This window comes from Euprymna scolopes, chromosome 37 (genome assembly GCF_053919585.1).
Source record: "Euprymna scolopes isolate OS-2025 chromosome 37, ASM5391958v1, whole genome shotgun sequence".
Classification (NCBI taxonomy): domain Eukaryota; kingdom Metazoa; phylum Mollusca; class Cephalopoda; order Sepiida; family Sepiolidae; genus Euprymna; species Euprymna scolopes.
This window is the reverse complement of record NC_136518.1, coordinates 32,337,183-32,363,875: the sequence shown is the minus strand read 5'-3', so window position 1 is coordinate 32,363,875 and position 26,693 is coordinate 32,337,183. Positions and strand designations below refer to the sequence as shown.

The following is a 26,693-nucleotide window of genomic DNA, read 5'->3' as shown; positions in this document are numbered from 1 at the left end:
TGAGCGTTTAAAAATTACTTCCGCCATGAATGTTCAATTAAAATGTTTCATTGTTGTGCCTGGCCTGAGATCAGCGAAAGGGGTGAATATTCGCAGATGGATTTTGCGGAAAATATAACAAAATTTTCATATACTATTACAACAGTCGAATGGCTTGTAACTCTAAAGAATTCTTCAAGTATCGTGAAACAATCGATATCATCAACGGTTAAGACAATTTAAGGACAACATCATTCCACTCCACTGACTTCAACATCTATCAGTTCTGCAATTGATTACAGCTAGCATTTTATTTGGCACTATCTATTCAAAGCACACAGATGCAATCGCCTAGAGTATAAATCGGATACAAATCAACACACAGTATATAAAACCCACAAAGCAAAACAAATACAAAAATCCTGGCAGCAATCTTTCTCACGACAGAAAATCTAACCATTACTACGTTGCAGTATAACTCAATGGGCATCCTATTCGGCTGTGATACAATCGGCGTCCTTGAGTGTCAGGAAGCAGAGAAAATATAATAAAAGAAAAGGAAGTAGGTTTATCGAGGTAGACAAAGGAGGATTAAGGTTGTAATTTAGATGATGGGAACAAAAGCACCAGAAGATTGTTAAAATGTGATGGTTAATGAAATGACACAAAAAACTGAACAGTAGAGATATATTTAGGATTGGCAACAGGTTTATGATGGTAGGGGAGAGGTTTGCAAATAAAGTCAATGGTTTAATTCGACTGTGCACTGACTTTTCAACTCGTTTCAACTAGGGAATCACCAATATCTATTGCAAATCCCAGATGATTTCTTCATCATACTTAACGGCACCAATCACTTTGCAGAATTCGATCTCACTATTGGAACAATTCAGCGGAATCGGAATCGGGACTCGAAAAAATCGGGACTCGAAAAAATCGGAACTTTTTATGGTATTCAATTCAGTATCAGAATCGGAAAATTTATGCCTATATTGCAATAAAAAGAGATTCTTTTAATTATTCTTTTTATACTTGTTTTAAAAGAAAATAATTTAACTTTGTTTACTGTTTTATCCAAATAATTATGTTTACTGTTTTATCCAAATAATTATGTTTACTGTTTTATCAAACAATTATGTTTACTGTTTTATCAAAATAATTATGTTTACTGTTTAATCCAAATAATTATGTTTACTGTTTCATCCAAATAATACTGTTTACTGTTTAATCAAAATAATTAGGTTTACTGTTCAATCCAAATAATTATGTTTACTGTTTTATCCAAATAATTATATTTACTGTTTAATCCAAATAATTATGTTTACTGTTTTATCAAAAAAATTATGTTTACTGTTTTATAAAAAATTATGTTTACTGTTTTATACAAATAGTTATGTTTACTGTTTAATCCAAATAATTATGTTTACTGTTTAATCCAAATAATTATGTTTACTGTTTTATCCAAAAAATTATGTTTACTGTTTTATCCAAAAAATTATATTTACTGTTTAATCCAAACAATTATGTTTACTGTTTTATCCAAATAATTATATTTACTGTTTAATCCAAATAATTATATTTACTGTTTAATCCAAATAATTATGTTTACTGTTTTATCCAAAACATTATGTTTACTGTTTAATCCAAATAATTATGTTTACTGTTTAGTCCAAATAATTATATTTACTGTTTTATCAAAATAATTATGTTTCCTGTGTAATCCAAATAATTATGTTTACTGTTTAATCCAAATAATTATGTTTACTGTGTTATCCAAATAATTATGTTTACTGTTTTATCCAAATAATTATGTTTACTGTTTTATCCAAATAATTATGTTTACTGTTTCATCCAAATAATTATATTAACTGTTTAATCCAAATAATTATATTTACTGTTTAATCCAAATAGTTATGTTTACTGTTTTATCCAAATAATTATGTTTACTGGGTTATCAAAATAATTATGTTTACGGTTTTATCCAAATAATTATGTTTACTGTTTTATCCAAATAATTATATTTACTGTTTTATCCAAATAGTTATGTTTACTATTTTATCAATATAATTATGTTTACTGTTAAATCCAAATAATTATGTTTACTGTTTTATCCAAAAAATTATGTTTACTGTTTTATCCAAAAATTATGTTTACTGTTTTATCCAAATAATTATATTTACTGTTTAATCCAAATAATTATGTTTACTGTTTTATCCAAATAATTATATTTACTGTTTAATCCAAATAATTATGTTTACTGTTTAATCCACATAATTATGTTTACTGTTTAATCCACATAATTATGTTTACTGTTTTATCCAAATAATTATGTTTACTGTTTAATCCAAATAATTATGTTTACTGTTTAATCCAAATAATTATGTTTACTGTTTAATCCACATAATTATGTTTACTGTGTTATCCAAATAATTGTTTACTGTTTTATCCAAATAATTATGTTTACTGTTTTATCCAAATAATTATGTTTACTGTTTAATCCAAATAATTATGTTTACTGTTTAATCCAAATAATTATGTTTACTGTTTAATCCAAATAATTATGTTTACTGTTTTATCCAAAAAAAAATATTTATTGTTTTATCCAAAAAATTATGTTTACTGTTTTATCCAAATAATTATGTTTACTGTTTTATCCAAATAATTATGTTTACTGTTTTATCCAAAACGTTATGTTTACTGTTTTATCAAAATAATTATGTTTAGTGTTGAATCCAAATACTTATGTTTACTGTTTTATCCAAATAATTATGTTTACTGTTTAATCCAAATAATTATGTTTACTGTTTAATCCAAATAATTATGTTTACTGTTTTATCCAAATAATTAAATTTACTGTTTTATCCAAATAGTTATGTTTACTGTTTAATCCAAATAGTTATGTTTACTGTTTTATCCAAACAATTATGTTTACAGTTGAATCCAAATAGTTATGTTTACTGTTTAATCAAAATAATTAGGTTTACTGTTCAATCAAAATAATTATTTTTACTGTTGTATCCAAATAATTATGTTTACTGTTTAATCCAAATAATTATATTTACTGTTTTATCCAAATAGTTATGTTTACTATTTATCCAAATAATTGTTTACTGTTTTATCCAAATAGTTATGTTTACTGTTTAATCAAAATAATTATGTTTACTGTTTTATCCAAATAATGATGTTTACTGTTTTATCCAAAAAAATTATGTTTACTGTTTTATCCAAATAATTATGTTTACTGTTAATCCATATAATTATGTTTACTGTTTAAACCAAATAATTATGTTTACTGCTTAACCCAAATAATTATTTTTACTGTTTAATCCAAATAGTTATGTTTACTGTTTAATCCAAATAGTTATGTTTACTGTTTAATCCAAATAGTTATGTTTATTGTTTAATCCAAATAATTATGTTTACTGTTTAATCCAAATAATTATGTTTACTGTTTAATCCAAATAATTATGTTTACTGTTTAATCCAAATAATTATCTTTACTGTTTAATCCAAATAATTATGTTTACTGTTTTATCCAAAAAAAATATTTACTGTTTTATCCAAATAATTATGTTTACTGTGTTATCCAAATAATTATGTTTACTGTTTTATCCAAATAATTATGTTTACTGTTTAATCCAAATAATTATATTTACCGTTTTATCCAAATAATTATGTTTACTGTTTAATCCAAATAATTATGTTTACTGTTTAATCCAAATAATTATGTTTACTGTTTAATCCAAATAATTATATTTACTGTTTTATCCAAATAATTATGTTTACTGTTTTATCCAAATAATTATGTTTACTGTTTAATCCAAATAATTATGTTTGCTGTTTAATCCAAATAATTATGTTTACTGTTTAATCCAAATAATTATGTTTACTGTTTAATCCAAATAATTATGTTTACTGTTTTATCCAAATAGTTATGTTTACTGTTTTATCCAAAAAATTATGTTTACTGTTTTATCCAAAAAATCATGTTTACTGTTTTATCCAAAAAATTATGTTTACTGTTTTGTCCAAAATAGTTATGTTTACTTTTTTATCCAAATAATTATGTTTACTGTTTTATCCATATAATTATGTTTACTGTTTAATCCAAATGATTATGTTTACTGTTTAATCCAAATAATTATGTTTACTCTTTTATCCGAATAATTATGTTTAGTGTTTAATCCAAATGATTATATTTACTGTTTAATCCAAATAATTATGTTTACTGTTTAATCCAAGTAGTTAGGTTTACTGGTTTATCCAAAAAAGTATGTTGTCTGTTGAATCTAAATATTTATGTTTACTGTTGAATCCAAATATTTATGTTTACTGTTGAATCCAAATACTTATGTTTACTGTTTTATCCAAATAATTATGTTTAGTGTTTAATCCAAATAATTATGTTTACTGTTTAATCCAAATAATTATGTTTACTGTTTTATCCAAATAATTGAATTTACTGTTTTTTCCAAATAGTTATGTTTACTGTTTTATCCATATAATTATGTTTACTGTTTAATCCAAATGATTATGTTTACTGTTTAATCCAAATAATTATGTTTACTGTTTTATCCAAATAATTATATTTACTGTTTAATCCATTTAATTATGTTTACTGTTAAATCCAAATAGTTATGTTTACTGTTTTATCCAAACAATTATGTTTACAGTTGAATCCAAATAGTTATGTTTACTGTTTGATCAAAATAATTAGGTTTACTGTTCAATCAAAATAATTATGTTTACTGTTGTATCCAAATAATTATGTTTACTGTTTTATCCAAATAATTATGTTTACGGTTTTATAAAAATAATTATGTTTACTGTTTAATCCAAATAAATATGTTCACTGTTTAATCCAAATAGTTATGTTTACTGTTAAATCCAAATAATTATGTTTACTGTTTAATCCAAATAATTATGTTTACTGTTTAATCCAAATAATTATGTTTACTGTTTAATCCAAATAATTATGTTTACTGTTTAATCCAGATAATTATGTTTACTGTTTAATCCAAATAATTATGTTTACTGTTTAATCCAAATAATTATGTTTACTGTTTAATCCAAATAATTATGTTTACTGTTTTATCAAAAAATTGTGTTTACTGTTTTGTCAAAAAGTATGTTTACTGTTTTATCCAAATAGTTAAGTTTACTGTTTAATCCAAATAATTATGTTTACTGTTTAATACAAATAGTTATTTTTACTGTTGAATCCAAATAGTTATGTTTAGTCTTTTATCCAAATAATTAGGTTTACTGTTTAATCCAAATAATTATGCTTACTGTTTTATCCAAATAATTACGTTTACTGCTTAATCCAAATAATTATGTTTATTGTTTAATCCAAATAATTATGTTTACTGTTTAATCCAAATAATTATGTTTATTGTTTAATCCAAATAGTTATGTTTACTGTTTTATCCAAATAATTAATTTTACTGTTTTATCCAAATAATTACGTTTACTGTTTAATTCAAATAATTGTGTTTACTCTTTTATCCAAATAATTATGTTTACTGTTTTTTGCAAATAGTTACGTTTATTTTTTTATCAAAATAATTATGTTTACTGTTTAATCCAATTAATTATTTTTACTGTTTTATCCAAATAATTATGTTTACTGTTTTATCCAAATAGTTATGGTTACTCTTTAATCCAAAAAATATGTTTACTCTTTAATCCAAAAAATATGTTTACTCTTTAATCCAAAAAATATGTTTACTGTTTTATCCAAAAAATATGTTTTCTGTTTTATCCAAATAATTATGTTTTCTGTTTTATCCAAATAATTATGTTTACTGTTTTATTCAAATCATTGTGTTAACTGTTTTATCCAAATAATTAAAAAATAATTTGAAAACAGGCGCATTTTTACTAAAAATTAAAGTTTCGTGTGAATTAATTATTCAATATTTAGGAAGCCATCTCACATTACATTTTAAAACTTAAACTAATAGAAAGCAGATTGATCTCCTTTGCACTCATCCAGCAACTTTGAATCAGCTTCCTACTTGTAAATGGCTTTAATAAATGTACTAAGTTTATACTTCGTTCATTCATCTTTTTTCGGTCTACTGCTGAACATAAAGCAGCAGTTTTACATAAGAGTTTTAGTAATATAGATTGTAAAACGAAAGCAATTTTGTTCAAAAACTTTAAAATTTTCCCTTGAAGATTGCCAATCATAAATAAGCATTTAGTATTGGCAATTATTATTATATTATATATATTAGTATATTATATATATATTATGATATTATATATATATGTTATGTTATGATATTATATATATATATATGTTATGTTATGATATTATATATATATATGTTATATTATGATATTATATATATATGTTATATTATGATATTATATATATATGTTATATTATGATATTATATATATATGTTATATTATGATATTATATATATATGTTATATTATGATATTATATATATATGTTATATTATGATATTATATATATATGTTATAATGTGATATTATATATATATTATATATTATGATATTATATATATATTATATATTATGATATTATATATATATTATATATTATGATATTATATATATTATATATTATGATATTATATATATTATATATTATGATATATATTATATATTATGATATTATATATATTATATATTATGATATTATATATATTATATATTATATATATTATATATTATATATTATATTATATATATATTATATATATTATATATTATGATATTATATTATATATATTATGATATTATATTTTATTATATTATATTTTATGATATTATATATTATGATATTATATTTTATGATATTATAACGCTGTTTTTGATTTTTTTAAGTAAAATGTAAAACTTTTGCAACTGAAAATTAAGAATGAATAATGAAAAATAACACTCGATTATTAAAAAGAAGGTATAAAACATGATTAAAGTAAGTTTGTAACAAATAAGAAAATACAAGAATAATAAGCATGTCAATAGATTTCTCCGTTAGATCTCTCTATTTGGAAACAATGATCGATAATCATGCTTTAATACTAAATCTATAAAAAATGGTTTCAATATTCTCAAGAAGAGATATATTATTATATGTTAAATAATGGATTCACAATCACTAGATTCATAAACTAAAATCAATGACAATCTAAAGGGGGAAAAGACAAAACTTACCTCGCGCATTCGCCTGGAACTAAATGTCGGGGCCAAAACACTTCGCATAAATTTCCAATGATCATCTTTACTTGAAGTCAAAAATGAACTGAAAATGGACTTCCTGGGAATGCTGAATTGGTTCTACAATTAAAAAAAATATAGAAATATAAAATTAAGCAAAACTTGTTCCATCTATAATGAAAAGAAATAAAAAATCAGACAAGTAATCCTGATTGACTAATTGATTTGTTTCTTTCGTACTAGATTTACTTTTAGATGGATTTAGAAACACAGCACAACATACATACGGACATCATATATAAAAACATTATATATACAAACATTATATATACAAACATTATATATACAAACATTATATATACAAACATTATATATACAAACATTATATATAAAAACATTATATATACAAACATTATATATAAAAACATTATATATACAAACATTATATATACAAACATCATATATACAAACATCATATATACAAACATCATATATACAAACATCATATATACAAACATCATATATACAAACATCATATATATAAACATCATAGATACAAACATCATATATACAAACATCATATATACAAACATCATATATACAAACATCATATATACAAACATCATATATACAAACATCATATATACAAACATCATATATACAAACATCATATATACAAACATCATATATACCAACATTATATATACAAGCATTATATATACAAGCATCATATATACAAACATAAAAAATGAATAGGCACTCCATAAAAAATAATTCATTCATATTTAAAATTTCTCTAATGCAGAACCATACAAAGCAGCAGCAAAACTTAAAAAAATCGATATTTTACACAAATTGATATTTTTTAAAAATTTTATTTTCAGTTTATTTATGACATATCCCCATTTAAGTATTCCACTGACGAAATAAGCACTAGAATTCTCAGAGTTTCAGAAGAACAATGTTATAAGTTCATATGAAAGTTGACTTCACAGCTTCAAATCTTCGCAAAGTTTAGAATTCCACTTTTCGATGCTAACCGAGTAATTGTCCAATTCATCAATAAGAGGAAATAATCAATACTATCTCGCTTAAATTCACCAGGATCCTCTGATAAGACTGTCTTTTAAATTTCGTCGTGTTTGTGTATACGATAGTTTGCAGGTTGAACGATATTTTAAATGATTTCAAAAATGTTCAATAATTAAAAGATTCTTAGTACCATGCGACTATGATGAATGAATATAACTAATCAACATTTTATGTTTTTTGTGTGTTGTGAAAACTACATAGATTTAAACATTTTAAAATAGATTTTACAATCATCATCTATATCACAAAATGATATAATAATTATATTCAATAGTAATTAAAATATTTTAAAAATAGGATTAGATGTAAAGAACATTTTTTCATAAAACGCATTTTAGTAAATAAATTGATTTGACTTAGCTTAATTAGATGACTTAGCTTTTTCCATTCGACACACAAAAATAGAAGAATAGACAATAAACTACTTACATATCTGTTTGTAAAATTTGCGAATTCTCTGACGCAAATACATTTCAGAATTTGGGGGTCGGCGATTAAAAGTGAAGGAAAATTTCCAAGATAATAACTGGATGAGAAGAAAAAGACGTAGATAAGAAACCATGAAAACATAGAAGAAGTCCTCCTCTCCAAATAAAATTTGAACAAAGTAAAAAAAAAAAAAGTCATACCCGGCAACTTTTCCGTATTTCTGAACTGTTTCCAGATCAAATGCTCCAGTGGGCTACAACAAAAGAAAGAAATTATTTAATATGTTTTGTTTGAAATGTATTTATCCTATATGTTAAGTAAAATTGACCAGTCGATAGATTCGGTATCAAAAAGCGCATATAGGAATCTATTCAGTTTTGATTTCTCGCACATATTGGTCTATGTTGGCAGTAAAATCGCTTTCTTCGATTTCAATATTTAGATTGGCTCGATATTTTTAAATAGTCACACATGAAAGAAGTTGAATAGGTTCACACTAAAATCTACTACAACTTTCATAAACACTTGCTTTATTGCAAGTCAATATTTTTTAAAAATCAGGGGAATAAGGCACCTTGTTATGCTCTTTCAGTGTGCCAAATTTCACTTCTCTCCGTTTAATAACAATTTCAAAATTAAAAAAATATCGACCTGCAATAAAGCGCAGAATTTACACATACACTAGAAAAACGTAGAGTTGGTCAGCATCATCTGTTGCATGTTTTCCCGTTCTTCTCGTCGAGATACCCCAGTTCTTCTTTCGTACTGGATTTGCATTTCATCTGAACGGTCCGGATATATGTTTACAACTTTAATTAGGTTTCTTTTATATAGTTAAGTTTCTACGAGTATTTTTGTTCTTATGTATTTCATCTCTCATATCTCCCAAGACTCCCAGACAGTTTTAGCTGTCATGTTTGCTTAGTGCCTTCATCTCCGTTTGTTTGGGTAGTTCCATTGCCTTCGGTTTTTCCATACTCAGAACTAGCAGTGCACACTCTTCCAAATTCCATTCGGATATTTTGGCTGAAGATTTTGCTTTTGTTTATTAGCACCTCTCTCTCCTTTTTGTTTCTTGCAAAAAGCTTCAGATCGCCCATAAACATTACGTGCTTCATTATTTCGTCTGTATTAGTAAATGTGGATCCAACTTGGCATTTCTTTAGTATATCGTTAAAGAGCATCATGGCTATGATGAGCAGGCACTCTCTTTAGAAGATTCCTCTTTGTATTTTGATTTAAGTTATGTATTGTCCATTAGCTGTCGGTTCAAGTCTCCATTTTTTTCATTGCTTTTTCAATTAGATTGAAAATGTTATCTGGTATTTTGTTCATTTTCAAGAATTCTATTATTTATTATTGAGGGATTCTGTCGTACGCTTTCTTGTAGACTATATTCTTTTATCACTTTTTACTTCCTCCAGGATATTTGGTTTATATATATTACATCATGCGTTTCTCTTTCTTCCATTTCGGCATCCTTTCTGTTCCTCAGGAAGTAGTTCACGATTATTAACGGAGTGGTAAATCTGTTTTCGCAGATTTTTTAAAACATTTTTCACGTTGTTGGTAAGCAAGTTATAGGCCCGTAGTTGCTGAGTGCTGTTCCGTTTTCTATGTGCTTTTGGATTAGTGTGGTTCTACTTTTGGTCACCCATTCTGGCACGTCTACTGCGTGGATACATCTTTTCATTTTTTCGAATTAGCCTTTCATGTAGCGTCGTGAAGTTTTGGACCTAGTACGTATGAATTCCATCGTAACCCGGTGCTCGCCAGTTTGCCGCTTTCTTTATGGTTGTGGGGAGCGGGGTCCTTGCTGATTTCAATCTCTGTCGATTCTTTGATTTATTGTAACTCTTCTTTCGTATCTTTTAGCATTTCTGTTGCTCTTTGCATATCTTGATGCAGTAGAGCATTTTTTCTGTCGGATCCGGTTATTCTGTCTTTGTTTTTTTTTTTTCTTTCTTGGCTTTCATTACTTTCATTGTTTTGCTGATTTGCATTTGTATCGTCTTAATCTTTTTCTCTTGCTGCTATTTTCTGTATTAGTTCTTCATATTTCATGTTTAGCCTGTCCTTACGATTCAAATTTTCATGTTTTCATCCTTTCTCTTCCGTTTCATCGTGTTTATTGCTTTAGCTTATTTTTGAAGTTTGTTTATCTGGGTTTCACATTTAGCTTTTATTTGTTCATTTTCTTTCCTTGGTTTTCCTTTCAATTTAAAATTCCATACTTACCGCCTTGGCTTCTGCATAAATTGTGCCCTTCTTTTTCCATTTAGGCATCCTTTCTTTTGTTCGGAAAGTAATCCACAGTTATTAAGGGCATTCTAAATTTGTTTTCTCAATGGTGCTATTAGTAAGCTATAGGACTAGAGCTGGTGAGGGTCCCTATTATTATTATTATTATTATTACTACTACTACTACTACTGCACTAGTCGGGTATGATTAATTGTTTTGAATCTCATATTCTCTGTATTGTTCTATATCTGAATCGCCCGCTATGTTACCAGTTCTATGCTCTCCCCTGTCACTTTCCATAGTGCAAATAAACCTTAGCACTTTGGTATTTCCGTGGACTGACATAGTATTGTGTCCAAACAAATAGTCTAAACTACCTTGACTTCAACCGTAATATTTTAGTTTTATTTTTACTTCCATGTTATTACTCAGTGCTACTTCGTGACATGAGTGGGTTTTTGCATTCAATTCAATTTTTGTTGATTTTAGTTGGCACTGCTTCTAGTGATAATTATTGGTATCGCCATCGCTCCTTCCTCTTTTCTATTCTCTTTAGATCTCTAGCAAGGTCCAAGTATTTTTTTTATTTATTTATTTATTTTTTCTTTCAGTTATGCTCTGTGAATACTTGTGACGGCGAAATGTACTATTTGGCATGTTGTTTGGTCTTTATTATAACAACAGGTCTTCTTACCTGGATGGCTATTCGATTTTGTATTTCCATGTAATATTTTCATATATTTTATTCTCCCAATTTGTAGCTGTACAACGTTCAAGCGTTTGCAATATTCCTCATGGATTATCTTCCCAATGTACTAATATCTATATATCCCCTTTCAGATAAGCTACTGCGTCGCTTATGCGGTTTACCGTTTCGTCTCTTTTTTTCACAAAGTATACATTTGATGTTACGCATGTGTTGCCTAATTTGGTTTTATATGTAGGTTTTTTTTTCTGATTGCATTATTTTTTAATACAGTTTGTAATATTATAGCTTGCTTTTTCAAGTGCTCTTTTCGCAACCAACTCCGTGTTTTATCATGCATCACGCATTTAGTACGCATTATGAATAGTTTGTGTACATGATTCTCTTCCAATGCTTCTATTTTCGCGTTGTTTTTTCCATGTTTACTTCTTCGTTTTTTCGCTTACCTGACGGTGATATTCTATGAAGTTGTATATGCAATGTTTAATAATATGAATCTTCTTCCTTTTTTTATTTTGAAACGTCGATCCACATCATTCTTAAAGTGTGCTACTTCTGGAATAGTTATTATTTTCTTGCTTATTGTCTCCAACTTTCCGAATTCTTCTTTTGGTTAGTTTATGAAAGATCTTTTGTATTTTAATAGAATGGGTTATATTTTATTAGTTTATTTTATTTATAATTCGAAGGAGTTTTTAGTTTATTTTTATTGTCTGTTTTGTCTCTATTTGCTGGTGTCCACTTAAAAAGACCGAGATTATTTATATTTTTTCATATTCTTGAAGAATGAAGAAACTATAAATGAGTTTTCTTCATTATCATTGTATGTTTCAAGTTTTCCTTTCTTCATATCTACTGGTACTAACAGATCAGGCTGTCTGAAGATATTGGCTTCCTGAAACGAAATGCACCTAACATTGTTGCTTTTCGTTTTTTTCTTCCTTTTGCGAAACTTAATTATGTTTTGCAAAAGCAAAACTACCCCCCCTCCCATTTTCTTCCCATTTCCTCTTTCTCTTTCTATCTCTTCCACTTACTGACTTTTGCACTCGCGATGGGAACGGTGGTCTGATCGGGGCAAGTAATACAAAATTTAAAAGCTTTGAATGAACAGCAATCATCTTAGGATGCAAATATTTTATTTTCTTTAATTTTTAAAAAATTGAAACGAAGGCTATATCAATTATTTGAAATTAATAATAGATATTTTAATTTAAAACAAAAAAGGAACGAAAATGTTTGCATGTTGACGTGTTTTAGAAGCTGTTTGTTCATTCAAAGTTTTAAAATAAATAAAAACTTGAATCAAAGAAAACGTGATAAACTTTGAACAAACTTGTTTTGAACCTGGTTTCAAATGTTTATAAAACTTTGCCTTTGCCTTAGAACATTCTTATTAACCGGATGTTAGTTTTGTTTCATGTAGGGTCAATATAAACCAGATGTCACTGGAATTCCATCAACCTCAGATGTCGAAAAGATTTCAGATTTACAAAAATTCCTTTGATCGTTTTTTTATATTTTCATTTATTTTTCATTTTCTTCCAATATTTTCTTTTAAAGTACAAAATATTGACCTTGAACAAGTTCAATCTCCGGGATATGTAATAATGTGTCCTTATTTTTCATCTTGACTGCTGGCTATTTTTTATATATGCAAAACAAATTGATCTATAGTTTGATTATTACAAAGAATTCAACAAAATAGACTTCGTAACCTAGTGGGGGATGCCCTTTTCTCTTCCCTGTAACATCCTTCCCACAGAAGAGGCGTTGCGGGCCTGCCCCTGCTTTATCGTTATTTTCATGGCAAGTGCTCGTCTGAGCTCCAATCCATGAGCCCCCTGGCCTAAGTTTCACGAAAAACACTCAGCTAGCTGAAACCACTATCAATAATTTCCCCACACTCCTTATCTGTGCCTAAACCTAAACGTAGTTTCCATGAACAAAGGTTCTTTCTTAGAACTGCACGCCAGTGAGCTGTTTCAATTTTCCTGCTTTCCAACTGACTACAATATGGTCGTCTTTAAGTCCAACGTGAACAAATTCTTGATAAGCCTTAATTAATCCGATTTACCCAACGATTACTACGACATTTTCCCATTGACTACTGTGCACTCATTAACCCTTATCCTCGAGTGGCCTCCGAGCATTGATAAGCGATGATTCCTTTGTAAAAAAATAAAAAAAATAACACTACTACTAATAGGAGCGTTAAGAACAATACGGAAAAACTAAAAAAGAATAGGAGAGATCGGAATCAGAGAGATGCCTGAGAAGATACAACAAATAACAATAATAATGAAAACTAATGAAATATTAAGGAAAACTCTCAAATGTGGAGATTAACATACACGAACTACAGATACAAACTAGGCACACAGAAACGACTGCAGACGTAAAACACAAAGAGACATCACATGGAATCATAAAAACTGAAACGATATAATTGTAAAATACCGCCTCCCTTTTGTGTGCGTGTGTGCCACCGTACACTGGCACCACGCTAAATAAGCGAGGAGGGCCAAGGAAAATGGAAAGAATGAGAGAACGCACTAGTCAGACATACACTGATTGAGTGCAAAGTGAACTGAGCCCTTGGAGAGGCTTATTGCCGCCCAAAATCAAGTAAAGACCAATGGTCACTGCCAATGAGAAATCAATGGTAAGCGGATGTTACGATAACCCAAATTCTTTTGTAGAGGTTATTGGAAGAGGTAGAGAGTACTAGGAATCTGGGGAGACTTATTGTTACTCAGACTCTAGAGAACACCACAAGTTGCTCTCAAAGTACAATTTTATAATCTAAATAATAATATACTCGGGAACCGTTTATAAGTTGGACTAAAGAAGAACTGAGCCATTTCGACCAGAAAACCAGGAAACTCATGACTATGCACAATGCACTAATGATACTGACCGACCCTATGTGAAAAGAAAAGACGGAAGAAGATGGCTGGTTTGTATCGAAGACTGTGTAAATAACTCACCAAAATAATTAGAAAAATACGTAATGCAGAACTTCAAATGACTAATTACCACAGTAACAGACACTGAAGAAATAAAAAAGACAGAAAAAGAAGAGACGAGCAATAAGACGAGGGGAAAAATGGAAAGAGAAACAGCTATACGGATGATTCATAAGAGTGACAAAATATGAGACTAACGAAAACCTCTACAAAAAGGCAACATAAACAAAGAAATTATATTCCTAATAACCGCACAAGATAATGCAATTAGAACGAACCACACAAAAACAAGGATTGACAAGACACAAGAAAACAACAAATGCAAACTCTGTGGGCAAAGAGACGAAACGATAAACCACATAATAAGCGAATGCAGCAAACTAGCACCAAAAGAATACAAGAATAGATACGATCAAGTTGGGAAGGCAGTACACTGGGAATTATGGAGACAACTGCATTTCGAACAACCAGACAAATGGTACAAGCACAAACTGGCAGCAGTACTTGAAAATGAAAGTCACAAAATCGAATGGGACATGGATATACAAACGGATAAATCTATCCTGATGTCATAATAGTTAATAAGAAGTTAACGTCCTGCCAGACTGTAGATTTTTTTCCGTTCCAGTAGACGATAGGGTAAATATCAAGAAGACGGAGAAGATGAGAAAAACGTTTAAAAAAAGAGTGGGAGAGATTGGAATTAGACGGATGACTGAAAAGGTACAAAGGATGAGAATAATGAAAGCAGTTGAAATATTAAAGAAAAACCATCGAATGCGAAGACTAAAACACATGAACTATAAACTAGACATACTCGTACAGAAACTGGTAGAGGTGTAAAACAAAGTAACATTACATACAATCATGAAAACTGAAATAATATGATTGTAACTTAACCCTTTGCGCCTCTGTCTTGCGACCCCTTTTTTTCTTTTTTTGTGCGTATATGTCACCATAAAATGGCGCCACATCGGCAAGGAGGGCCAAAGAGAATGAAAGAACTGAGGAGGGAAAGCACTAGGCAGACTTCCGCTAGATGAGTGAAAAGAGGACTTGGAGCTTGAGGAGGTTTAGTGTCACCCAGATTCCAGTGAAGACCGATGGTTGCTGCGAACGAGAGATCGATGGTAAGCGGTTGTTGCGATAGCACAAATTCATCTGCAAAGGTTATCGAAAGAGGTGAAAGTACTGGAAATCTGAGGAAACTTATTGTCACTCAGACTCCAGATAACACCACAAGTTGTTCTCAAAGAGAAATCTTTGATGATGGCTTGTGTGACTACTCCTAGTGAGTAAATAATAATAATAATAATTATTATTATTATTATTATTATTATTTGTCATAACCATGATGCCACTCAACTACACACTTAGGAAATGTAATGCCGCATACAAGCTTGCAGACACCGAACAAAAAATAAACCATTTCATGCATATGAATGTCCTGAAGCCATTTCTAAAAAAATATCAACTGGAACAGCTAATAAATACAACCAGAATATTCAGCCAGGATATTAGAATAGAGTTTAGAAAGAAAAGGTGTGCCCTATTAGAGATTAAAATAGAGGAAATTAGAGACATCCGAGGGGATGGAAATGCCAAACCAAGAGGATATGAGGGCACTTCGTGAAGATTACACTTATAAATGTTTGGGTGTTCTAGAAGCAGACACCATGAAATCTGCAGAAATGAAAGTGAAAATTAGAAAAGAGTACTTGATAAGAACAAGGAAACTATTAGAAACAAAACTATACAGTAGAAACCTAATACAAGGAATAAAAACTTGAGCAGTATCGCTAATAAGCTTCTCTGACATAGGCTGAACTGAAGAGGAATTTAGGCATTTTCAATAGAACACGCGGAAACTAATGACAATGCAAAAGACGATACTGATCAACTTTACTTATTGTCAAATTTCGGTGAAAATCAATGGTCATTGCTATCGAGAATGGCAAACGACTGTTACCATAACGCAAAATCATTTGCAAAGGTTATCGTGGGGAGACTTGTTGTCACCCAGACTACAGGAAACACCAACGGTTGTGGTCAGTGAGCAATCTCTGATTATGGTCTGTGTGAGAACTTCTAGCGAACACAAATAATAATAATAATAATAATAATAATAACAATTATTATTATTATTATTATTATTATTATTATTATTATTATTATAATAGTAGTAGTAGGAGGAACAGGAAGAGAAAAAGGAGGAGGCTACTAGATATTTTAAATTGCCCACTTAGCAATTGATAGTCAAGTTGGTGGAAGTATATGCACTAATAGTAGTAATATCCTTTTGATAACTATTGTAAGAATTGAAATTGATTTGACTTACCGGGGGTGGGTCGGAGGGAAGAAAAGACACTGAACTGCTGTTTTGCCGTTACTGAAAAACTGGGTGTCTATTTCCTACTAAGTTAAATAGACATTCTAATCTCGTTGGAATTCTCGCCACTGAGAGTTAGTATGTATAAAAGGAGTTGTCTCACTACGGGTTAGTGATTAGTTAAGAAGCTAGTTACCTAGCTTGCTAGTCGGTTGGCGTCTCTTAGACTGATTACCGCGTTACTGTTATTCGGCAAACGCTACCAGTTAATTGTTACCTTTACAAGGAAAGAAAAGACTGCTTGCAAGCAACGTCACCATTTCGTTGCAAGCCCTTACTTCCTTTTCTTACCCCCCTCTTCTTGTTGGTGAAATAATCCCAACACTATGGCATACTCGACATACGAACTGTTTTTCATGCCAAACTTAGCACTATTTTCATTTTCATCATAGCTATTAAATTTATAAGCATATCTAATTAATACGGCTCTGACAACAGCATATTCTTTTCATTGTTTTGACTCCGCAAATATCTTATACATTTTTTTATAGACGGATGTGGTTTTCGGTTGATTAAGTGTGTCTAACTGTGTCGGATATATACCAGAGAGTCAAAAGAACGAAAAGAATATTCTGTTGTTACAACCCGAATAATTAGTAGTAGTATTATAGCTAGTAGTATAGGAAATACTACTAATAGTAGTTGTCGCAGTTAATCGAACATTTTAATTCTATATGAGACACCCGACAGCGCAAGGGCTAGATATGCCAGATTTAGTGCATATCGGACAACTAACTTCGGAACCTATAACTAATGTGCTCACACAAAATATAAAATATAAAAGTTCACCTGAATAAGTAATATTTGTGTCTAGTCAACATTCGCAATAAAATTTCGGATGTCGGTGAATTTCTGAATGAAAATAATGCTAACCTTTCTGTAATCAATCATGTTTCCAATGTAGGCGATAGGTTCCGGTCCCGGGATTTTGTACTTTTGGAAATGATAAAATGGCCACCTGCCATATCTGGAAAAGACAAGAATAAAAGCAAAGTTTGTATATTTAAACTGTGTGCTAATCTTTTCTGTCAAATGCCGTCACTCACAATCATTTCAATATAAACAATCGCATTCTTCATGATTATGAACCAATTCATCTTTATGTCTTCATTCCTTCTGAATATCAGTTTCATAATAATAAGTCATCAGTAACAACAGAGGAAAGGCTATGAAATATCGATAATAATACAATTGACATCATTGGGAGTAATAAAACGACATGATACGTGTCAGGCAATTACGACTAATTGATTCATTAAATGTAAAAAAAGTAACCAATCAACGGCCATCGTTTGAATTAGGCCACATTTAATTGCATTCAATACACCTGACAAAGTCCCAAATCTATGTATCTATTTTAATACAAGATTGGCAGTTAAAAGATAAACAAGTCATACAAGCTGGTATGATTATCGTCACACGAGAACGGCATTTCTTGCTCTTTGTTCAATTAAATGCGCAACAAGCGGTTGTTGACTTTTCATATTTTTTTTTATAAAAGTCGCCGAAAAGTAAGCCATTTCCTCCATACAGTTGTTTAACAGCACCAAATGGAAAAGTTGTCGTAAATTATAATAAATCCTTTTATTTTATAATGAGTACTTTTTTATTAAAACAAAAAGGAATGCATTCTGCTGTAAAACGCGTTTGTGAATAAAGAGATAGGATACAAATAGTTATAATCATAAAGAAAAACGAGAAAAATTAAACCTCTGAAAATATCGCAGTAAAAATATTCTTTTCTTAATAATTACATATGAAAGTATTTAAAAATCTAAAAGAAACCGTTTGCATGTAAAGTTGAAAACAAAATCCGTATAAAAACTATTATATATTTTCGCTAATTGCAGTTAAAGATAATTTTTAAATATTATATATTCACAAATGTCGATTTTTCAGATTCAAAACTGTTTATCAGTGTAAACACAAGAGATTATTTTAGATATTAGAAATTACAAATATTCTTCAGCTTTTGAATATTAGAAATAAAAATATACTTCAAATTTTAAATATTAGCAATAAAGATATTCTTAAAATTTTTAATATTAGAAATAAAAATATTCTTAAAATTTTAAATATTAGAAAAAATATTTTTCATATTTTACATATTAGAAATAAAAGTATGATTCAAATTTTACATATTACAAAATAAAAAATGTTTCAAATTTTTATATTTTAAATAAAAACATTCTCATAATTCAAATATTCGAAAAATATTGTGCAAATTCTAAATATTAAGAATAAGGATATTCTTAAAAGTTTAAAGATTAGGAATTATTCTAATAGAATAGATAAAGTTAGGACTTTAAAAAATAAAAAAAAGTTAGAACTTTTTTTTTTTTTCTTAACAAAAAAATGTAAATTAAATATTTTCACACATCCGACCGTAACGACTTTTATACTATAAGTAGATAGGCACTCGACCAAGTTACCCGGAAGTAGAAATCTTCTTTCACTCTAGAAAGACATATGCCAGCTACCAGTTGACAAAATGAGAACGGAATCTTCTAGCGCAACAACGTTAAGTATTTTTTTAAACTAATCCTAAATGTTTTTTGTTTATCTTGTTTTTTAAACGTGTTTTTTTCGTGTTTTATTTATGTATTTTGTCTGTATTCTCCTGTATTATCCGCCCCCCCCTCATTCTACAAAGTTAAACAATAAAATAAACAAACAAAATGCCGGCAACTAACGATAAAAGAAAAAAAAATGCCGGAAATTATTCTAATAGAATAGATAAAGTTAGGACTTTATTTAAGTAGTATACTTAATATATACTATTTCTGCAAGCTTGCATGTATCGTAAATGCCTTCTTCTTGCTGGCAAATCAAACCATCTAATATAGTTAGCCTTATGTTCAAGTACATTCGAAATATAATACAGTGCAAAGAAACAGTTACTCATGAAAACGAACCTCCTAAAGTAAACCCTTGAATAATTATCTAAACTCGAATGTAAAGTAATATTAAGCCGACTTTACAAATTAATAATAGTTAATTATTGGATTTTAATTAATTTATAAGATGAAACTCTAATGATTTTAAACTCGATAGATAACGACACTTCCACCCATTAATATGGGAGGGAAGATTATCATCAAAAGTGTCCTGAATTGTTAACTAAGCACCGGACTTACTACTTAGATATAAATAAGTCACTTGTCCCCATCCCCCCCCCACTTTTTTTTTTTTTTTAATGGAGAGTAGATAATACAGTGGATGTGTTATCGGCAGCTCCAGTAACTCTCGCTTCTCCTATTTTGTCATTCAGTCCTCATTCAATGAGTGATTTTTCTGACAAAGGGTGAAGAAAAAGCTGCTTAAAGGTCGGTAGTACTTGGTGACCAGTAGTCTGAGATGTCGGAAATTTTTCTGTCTCTGTCTGTCCTTGTGGCCATGTCACTAGTAAGGGTGCTGGAGGTAAACGTTTGTCTGGGCTGACGTTATCCGCCTGATAGTCAGGGACCCGAACCTTGGATTAACCACTAAGGAGGCTGTCCTATCAGCAGGCGCAAAGTACTGGGACTGCTGTATTGCCATTTGGTGAGTGGATCTGGACCATGCAGTAGTCTCTGGTGGGGCCTCTCGATGCCATACTAGTGGGTAATTGTTATGGCTTTACCTTTTCGTGTGCTACAAAAAAAAAATTTCCTGTCTTTTTCTCTCTTACTTTCCCTCTCTGTACTGCTCTAACCAAGTATGCCGACCTATTCCACAAATCCCCAAACCTCAACATGAAATATATCCAGAATAAAAACTCGATTAAACCTAGAACCCCATCTTTCAACGTAGACCCCTACTACCAGGTCTCCTTCTACAACATCAGGGGTCTATGTTCCAACCTTCCAGAGGTTGAAACCCAATTACAGGAGACGAAATCGGACATATTATTTCTAAGTGAAACTGGAATAGGACCGACCACTACCCTAGACGAGTTCATAATTAACGGATACTCAAATTTAACAGCTAAATCTGACCCCCAAGATCGCCATGGGCATGGAATATGTGCCTACATTAAGGATGGCTTCCCGTGTGGCAGGGATATCTCTAGAGAAGATCCTAATTTACCCTATATGTGCTTCAGGGTTGCACTTGCTAACACCACTGCATTTATATTTGCCCTCTATAGGCCCCACAACAGCGGAGTTACTATCTTTAAGAGCATATCTGAGAAAATTGACCACATACTGTCTTCACATCCCTCGGCTAATATTCACATATGTGGTGATTTCAACGTCCATAACGTGGAATGGCTGACCCATTCAAATAAGACAGATGATGAGGGAAGGTTTTGTCATGATTTTGCCATTGCTTATGACCTCACTCAGATTGTTCGCGAACCCACCCGTGTGCCCGATACACCCGGTCAATATGCAAGCCTCTTAGACCTTTTTCTCTCAACTTCCCCTGAGCTATGTTCATGTTCCGTTCATTCTCCTCTAGGATCCTCCGACCACTCCGTCGTATCAGTTAAGATAAAAACGAAATGTAAGAAGCCCCCAGACGTACCCCTCCACCGTACTGTATACCGATACTCTATGGCTGACTGGGATAGCTTCCGTACATTCATATCTGATTTACCTCTGCATTCCATGTTTAAAAAGGATGTGTCCTCTATAGTATCAGATCTGACCGAATGGTTAATTGTAGGCATAGACCAATTCATACCATCTAAAAAATTTCAACAAAAACCTAACAGCCAGCCATGGTTCTCCCCAGAATGTGCTGCTGCTATCGCGCACAGAAATCACTTTTTCCATAGCTACCAACGTAATAGATGCACTGAAACTAAAGCTGCTTTCAGGTCTGCCAACAACCACTGTAAAAGAGTAATAAAAAATGCAAGAGAGCTATATGCCCAGTCTGTTAAATCCAAGGTAGCTGATCAACGGCTTGGTTCCCACCAGTTTTGGCAAATAACAAATAAGATCCTGAACAGAAGTGTGCGTTCTATCCCAACCATTATCAATGGACCAGAGGTCATCTCGTCGGCGTCAGATAAGGCCAAACTATTTGCAAAAAACTTTGCAGCTAATTCTACCCTATGCGACGAAGGCCATCAACTCCCCATATTTCCTCCTATAACACAGAACAAGCTGGGTAACATACAAATATCCGTGCAGGAGGTCGCCAAGCTAATCAAGAACCTAGATTCCAGTAAAGTAACTGGCCCTGATGGCATCCCAATTATAGTGTTAAAAAAGCTTCAACCAGAACTTGCTCCCATACTTACGAAACTATTTAAGCGCTGCCTTAAGGAGAAGTGCTTTCCGACTCCCTGGAAGGCCTCTTCAGTTTGCCCTATATTTAAGAATTCAGGTGATAAGTCATCTCCCTCTCAATACAGACCTATAAGTCTCCTTTGTGTTATGAGTAAGTTGCTGGAATCCATATTAAATAGAGAAATAGTCAACCACCTCAGCAGGAATAACCTTCTTAGTGACACACAATATGGTTTCCACTCTGCAAGATCTACCGCAGATGTGCTGACGGTTATATCCCACAGGATAAGTGAATCTCTTGACAAAGGCTTCCTTTCAAGGGCAATTGCTCTTGACATATCAAAGGCCTTTGACAAGGTATGGCATAAGGGTCTACTTCACAAGATTTCCAGCTACGGTATAACGGGAAATGTTTTCTCAATCATTAAATCATTTCTCTCCGATAGGCTCATAAGAGTAGTGGTCGATGGACAAAAATCGGAGGCCTGCAATATAAATGCTGGAGTCCCCCAGGGGTCAATCCTGGGCCCAACTCTCTTCCTGATCTACATCAATGACCTCCCTAAACACATACTTAAATCATTCGTTGACATCTATGCTGATGACACAACCATCTACGGCAACACATCAAAAGCTGTAAATGACAAAGTTCTCTCTGATTCTCTCTCCTCTGATCTCGAGCGCGTGGTTCAGTGGGGGAAGATGTGGCTGGTTACCTTTAATGCATCCAAAACCAAACTCCTATCCTTACATCATCAACGCTCTGATCCCCAGCTGGCATCAATTGTGATGGATGGCTCTCGTCTGGGTGAGGCTCCGTGTTTTGACAAGCTTCTGGGTTTGACCTTTACTCCTGATCTGAAATGGAACACGTACATCAAGTCTGTTGCCAAGGTCGCTGGAAAGATGGTGGGATCCTTCTACCGCTCCAGAAGATATCTCACTACTGATGCAATTCTCTATCTATATAAAAGCCAAGTACGTCCAAGGATGGAATACTGTTGCCATATCTGGACAGGAGCTGCTAAAAACAGCCTATCCTGCCTTGACAGAGTACAAAATAGACTTCGTGGCTTAGTGGGGGATGCCCTTTTCTCTACCCTGCAACCTCTCTCCCACAGAAGAGACGTTGCGAGCCTGTCCTTGTTTTATCGTTATTTCCATGGCAGATGCTCGTCTGAACTCCAATCTCTGGTCCCCCCTCGCCAATCTTTCACAAAAAACACCCGTCTAGCTGAATCCACTGTGAAAAATTTCCCCCACTCTACATCTGTGCCTAAATCAAAACGCGGATTCCATGAACAAAGCTTCTTTCTTAGAACTGCACGCCTGTGGAACTCTGTTCCGTCTGCCTGCTTCCCTCCGGACTACAACTTGGATGTCTTCAAGTCCAATGTTAACAAATTCCTAATGAACCGCCCCCTTAAGTAAACACTTCAGCAAATCTCCTCACTAACTTAATGTACTTGCAATAACCCTTATCCCTGAGTGGCTTCTGGGCCTTGATAAGTGGTGATCACTGTGTAAAAAAAAAAAATAATATACTTCAAATTTTAAATATTAGAAATCAAAAATATTTATTACACTTTTAATTTTAGAAAAAATAATATTCTTTATATTTTAAATATTAAAATAAAAATTATAACAATTTTGAATATTAGAAATAAAAATATTCTTCAAATATTAATAGGAGAAATTAAAATATTTATCAAAATCTTAAAATTTATATTAGAAATAAAAAATATTCCTCAAATATTTAATATTAGAAAGAATATAATATTCAAATTTTAAATATTAGAGATAAAGCGATTCTTTAAATTTTTTATGTCAGAAACAAAAATATTCTTAAAATCTTAAATATTGTAAATAAAAATATTCTCTAATATTTAAATATTATAAATAAAGATATTTATAAAATTTTAATATTAAAAATAAAAATATTTTTCAAATTTTTGATATTAGATTAAATATTCTTCCATTCTTAAATATTTGAAATAAAAATATTCTGCCAATGTTAAATATTAGAAATAATAATACTATTTTTCAAGTTTTAAATACTAGAAATAAAAATACTTTTCAAATTTTACGCTCAACGTCTAATCGACCTAGTAAAACTTCATAATAAACCGTGGATCTAACTTTCCACATAGTTAATAGTTAATCAGGACATATCACTTTATGAATATCCATGTTTTATTCTGGTTGTGGACAAATAAATAAATAGATACACTATTTTATGGAAATTGCAGTAAATTTGCTGACATGGCTGTGCGCAGTAATAGGAAAAACACTTTATATAAATTCTTGTCACTTTGTTGTTTCTCGTTCTAAACACATTTTGTTTATTGGGTTGTGACGGACAGAAAACTACATTCAACAAGGATTGACTCGTTGCAGCTTTCCAGTCTAGTAATCAACATTTAAAATTGTAAGTATGTACAAAAACCCCGTGTTCTGTGAAAACGATACAAACCGCATGTGTTTGCAAAAGAAAACAAAAAAACGTATAAAATGCTAATTAAAACTTAAGCGTGATGTACCTACCGCAGAATAAGTTTATTCATACAAATGCTTCTTTAACCTGAACTGTGATTGATTTAAAGAGAAAATTCTTTACGGAAAATCTGTACGTATAGATGTATGTCTTCCTATGTCCTTGTATATTTGTATGTGTGCTTGTGTGAAAGTAATGATTGTGAAATCTCATACAAACTCTGGAAAATTACTTAAATACGAATTGTTCTCAAGCGATAATTTGAGAAGTATCATTTGTACTATTGAATTTATTAGCTTTATGTAAATGTAAGGAAGTAATTAAAATGACACCAATGCGTTTGTTGCGTAATGATGTCGAGCAGATGTTTGTCGTTTGAACAAACAACAAATATCTGATTCCCATGCAAGAAGCAGTTTTGCTGACACACATTAGGTTGCTCAATTAGTTGAGACGTCAAGATGTTTAATAAGTAGCGATCATGTGTAGAGGTGTTTTCTCTCTTTCTTCTCTCTTTTTTCAGCGATGATAATAGATGATTTCTTTTCTTGTATCTGAAGGAGTAGCAGAAGCAATAATTGTATTATTATTATTAGTAGTAGTAGTAGTATTTGTATTTATAGTAGTAGTAGTATTAGTAGAAAATTACCACCATATTGCATTGTTGTATCATTTCGTTTTTTCTTTTACACGCTTATTTATATCTTCTCTTTTTCAGATTGTTCCGCGTTAATAGCGAGGACTGAACGATAACAGCAGTTAAAACGAATGAAAACATCATCGTATTAAATCACTTTTCCTATTCATTTGATATTTCATATATGCATAGTATTGTTTAGTAAGGACCTTTCTAATGAATGATGGACAAAATTGCAGTATCTTTCCATAAGTTTCTGGATCATAGCCCATTTAATTCTTTGCCAGTCAAGAGCATAAAACGTGTTATTGTTCTTTAGAGACCAGATATAGGTAGTAAGAAACGTGAGTCTCTCTGGAAGCTTTGTTTTAAGAGAGTGTTCTAGAGATTCTCAAATAGTGTTCACATTAGAGCCTAAGTATACAGTTGAAAGAGGATTCGTTGGAGACGGCGTAGAATTATTGTTCGATACAGTGAAAGCGTTAATAACATTATCAGTACTATTAATATCAATGCTTATACAACTGTTATTCTATTGTATTATTCTTGCTTTATCATGCGTTTGTAAATGACGCTCTCATGCTTACATGGGCCATTCAAAAAGGACACATTTTGATCATTGCAGTAACATTTAAGGTTTTGGGTTTTATTTATTCTAACCATATTTGAGCCTATAATTTGTTGTTCGAATTCGATATTACTGAGTACGAGATTCTGATAGTATTTATCTTGAATAGTTTACTATATTCATACAATGCGCTAAAGTTTATATCATATTCTTCCGATAATCATGGAATTTGTTTCATTATTTACCGTTATGTTCTTGTGCTTTAGCAGTTTTATTGCTATTGATATGGTTAGTTCTTAGTCTGTAGGTTTTTGTGCGATATCAGTATTGTGAGAGATTATATTGGAATTAAATCTACCCGATTCTTATTTGCACTAACGGATTGATATAGTTGATATGTTACAAAATCCAAATATATAATATAGTGTTATATATATATAGCTTGTCTAGCCGCACTGACGAGCTTTGAAACAGCGAAACAGTACTGTATGTGGATGACTATATATATATATATATATATATATATATATATATATATATATATATATGCTAATTATATATTAAGGTAAATGCTAATACAGAATTTCTAATCAATTTCCTTTTACAAACACACATATGTACACCGATAGGTACGTATATATATAGACTGAAAATTATAATTTACGAAAAATTATTCGATAGGAAACTCAGAAATAAACATTAAGAATTCGCTAATCTGTGGAGTTTTAAAGAAATTATAATTATGTCTTAATTTTCTATCTATCTATCTA

At 30.6% G+C, this 26,693-nt stretch overlaps 1 protein-coding gene across 2 annotated transcripts in view; it reads right to left on the bottom strand.

Annotated features, from left to right (window-relative positions):
- LOC145261124 (cytochrome P450 3A11-like) overlaps nt 1–26,693 on the bottom strand; it is a 273,410-nt gene that overhangs the window by 62,108 nt on the left and 184,609 nt on the right. For both annotated transcript variants that reach the window (XM_080119374.1, XM_080119375.1), the window contains exons 2-5: nt 17,876–17,969; nt 8,897–8,949; nt 8,697–8,793; nt 7,173–7,295 (exon numbers count right to left, since the gene is read on the bottom strand). In XM_080119374.1, coding sequence (XP_079975500.1) covers nt 7,173–7,295; nt 8,697–8,793; nt 8,897–8,949; nt 17,876–17,969 — 367 coding nt within the window. The remainder of the gene's footprint in view (nt 1–7,172; nt 7,296–8,696; nt 8,794–8,896; nt 8,950–17,875; nt 17,970–26,693) is intronic.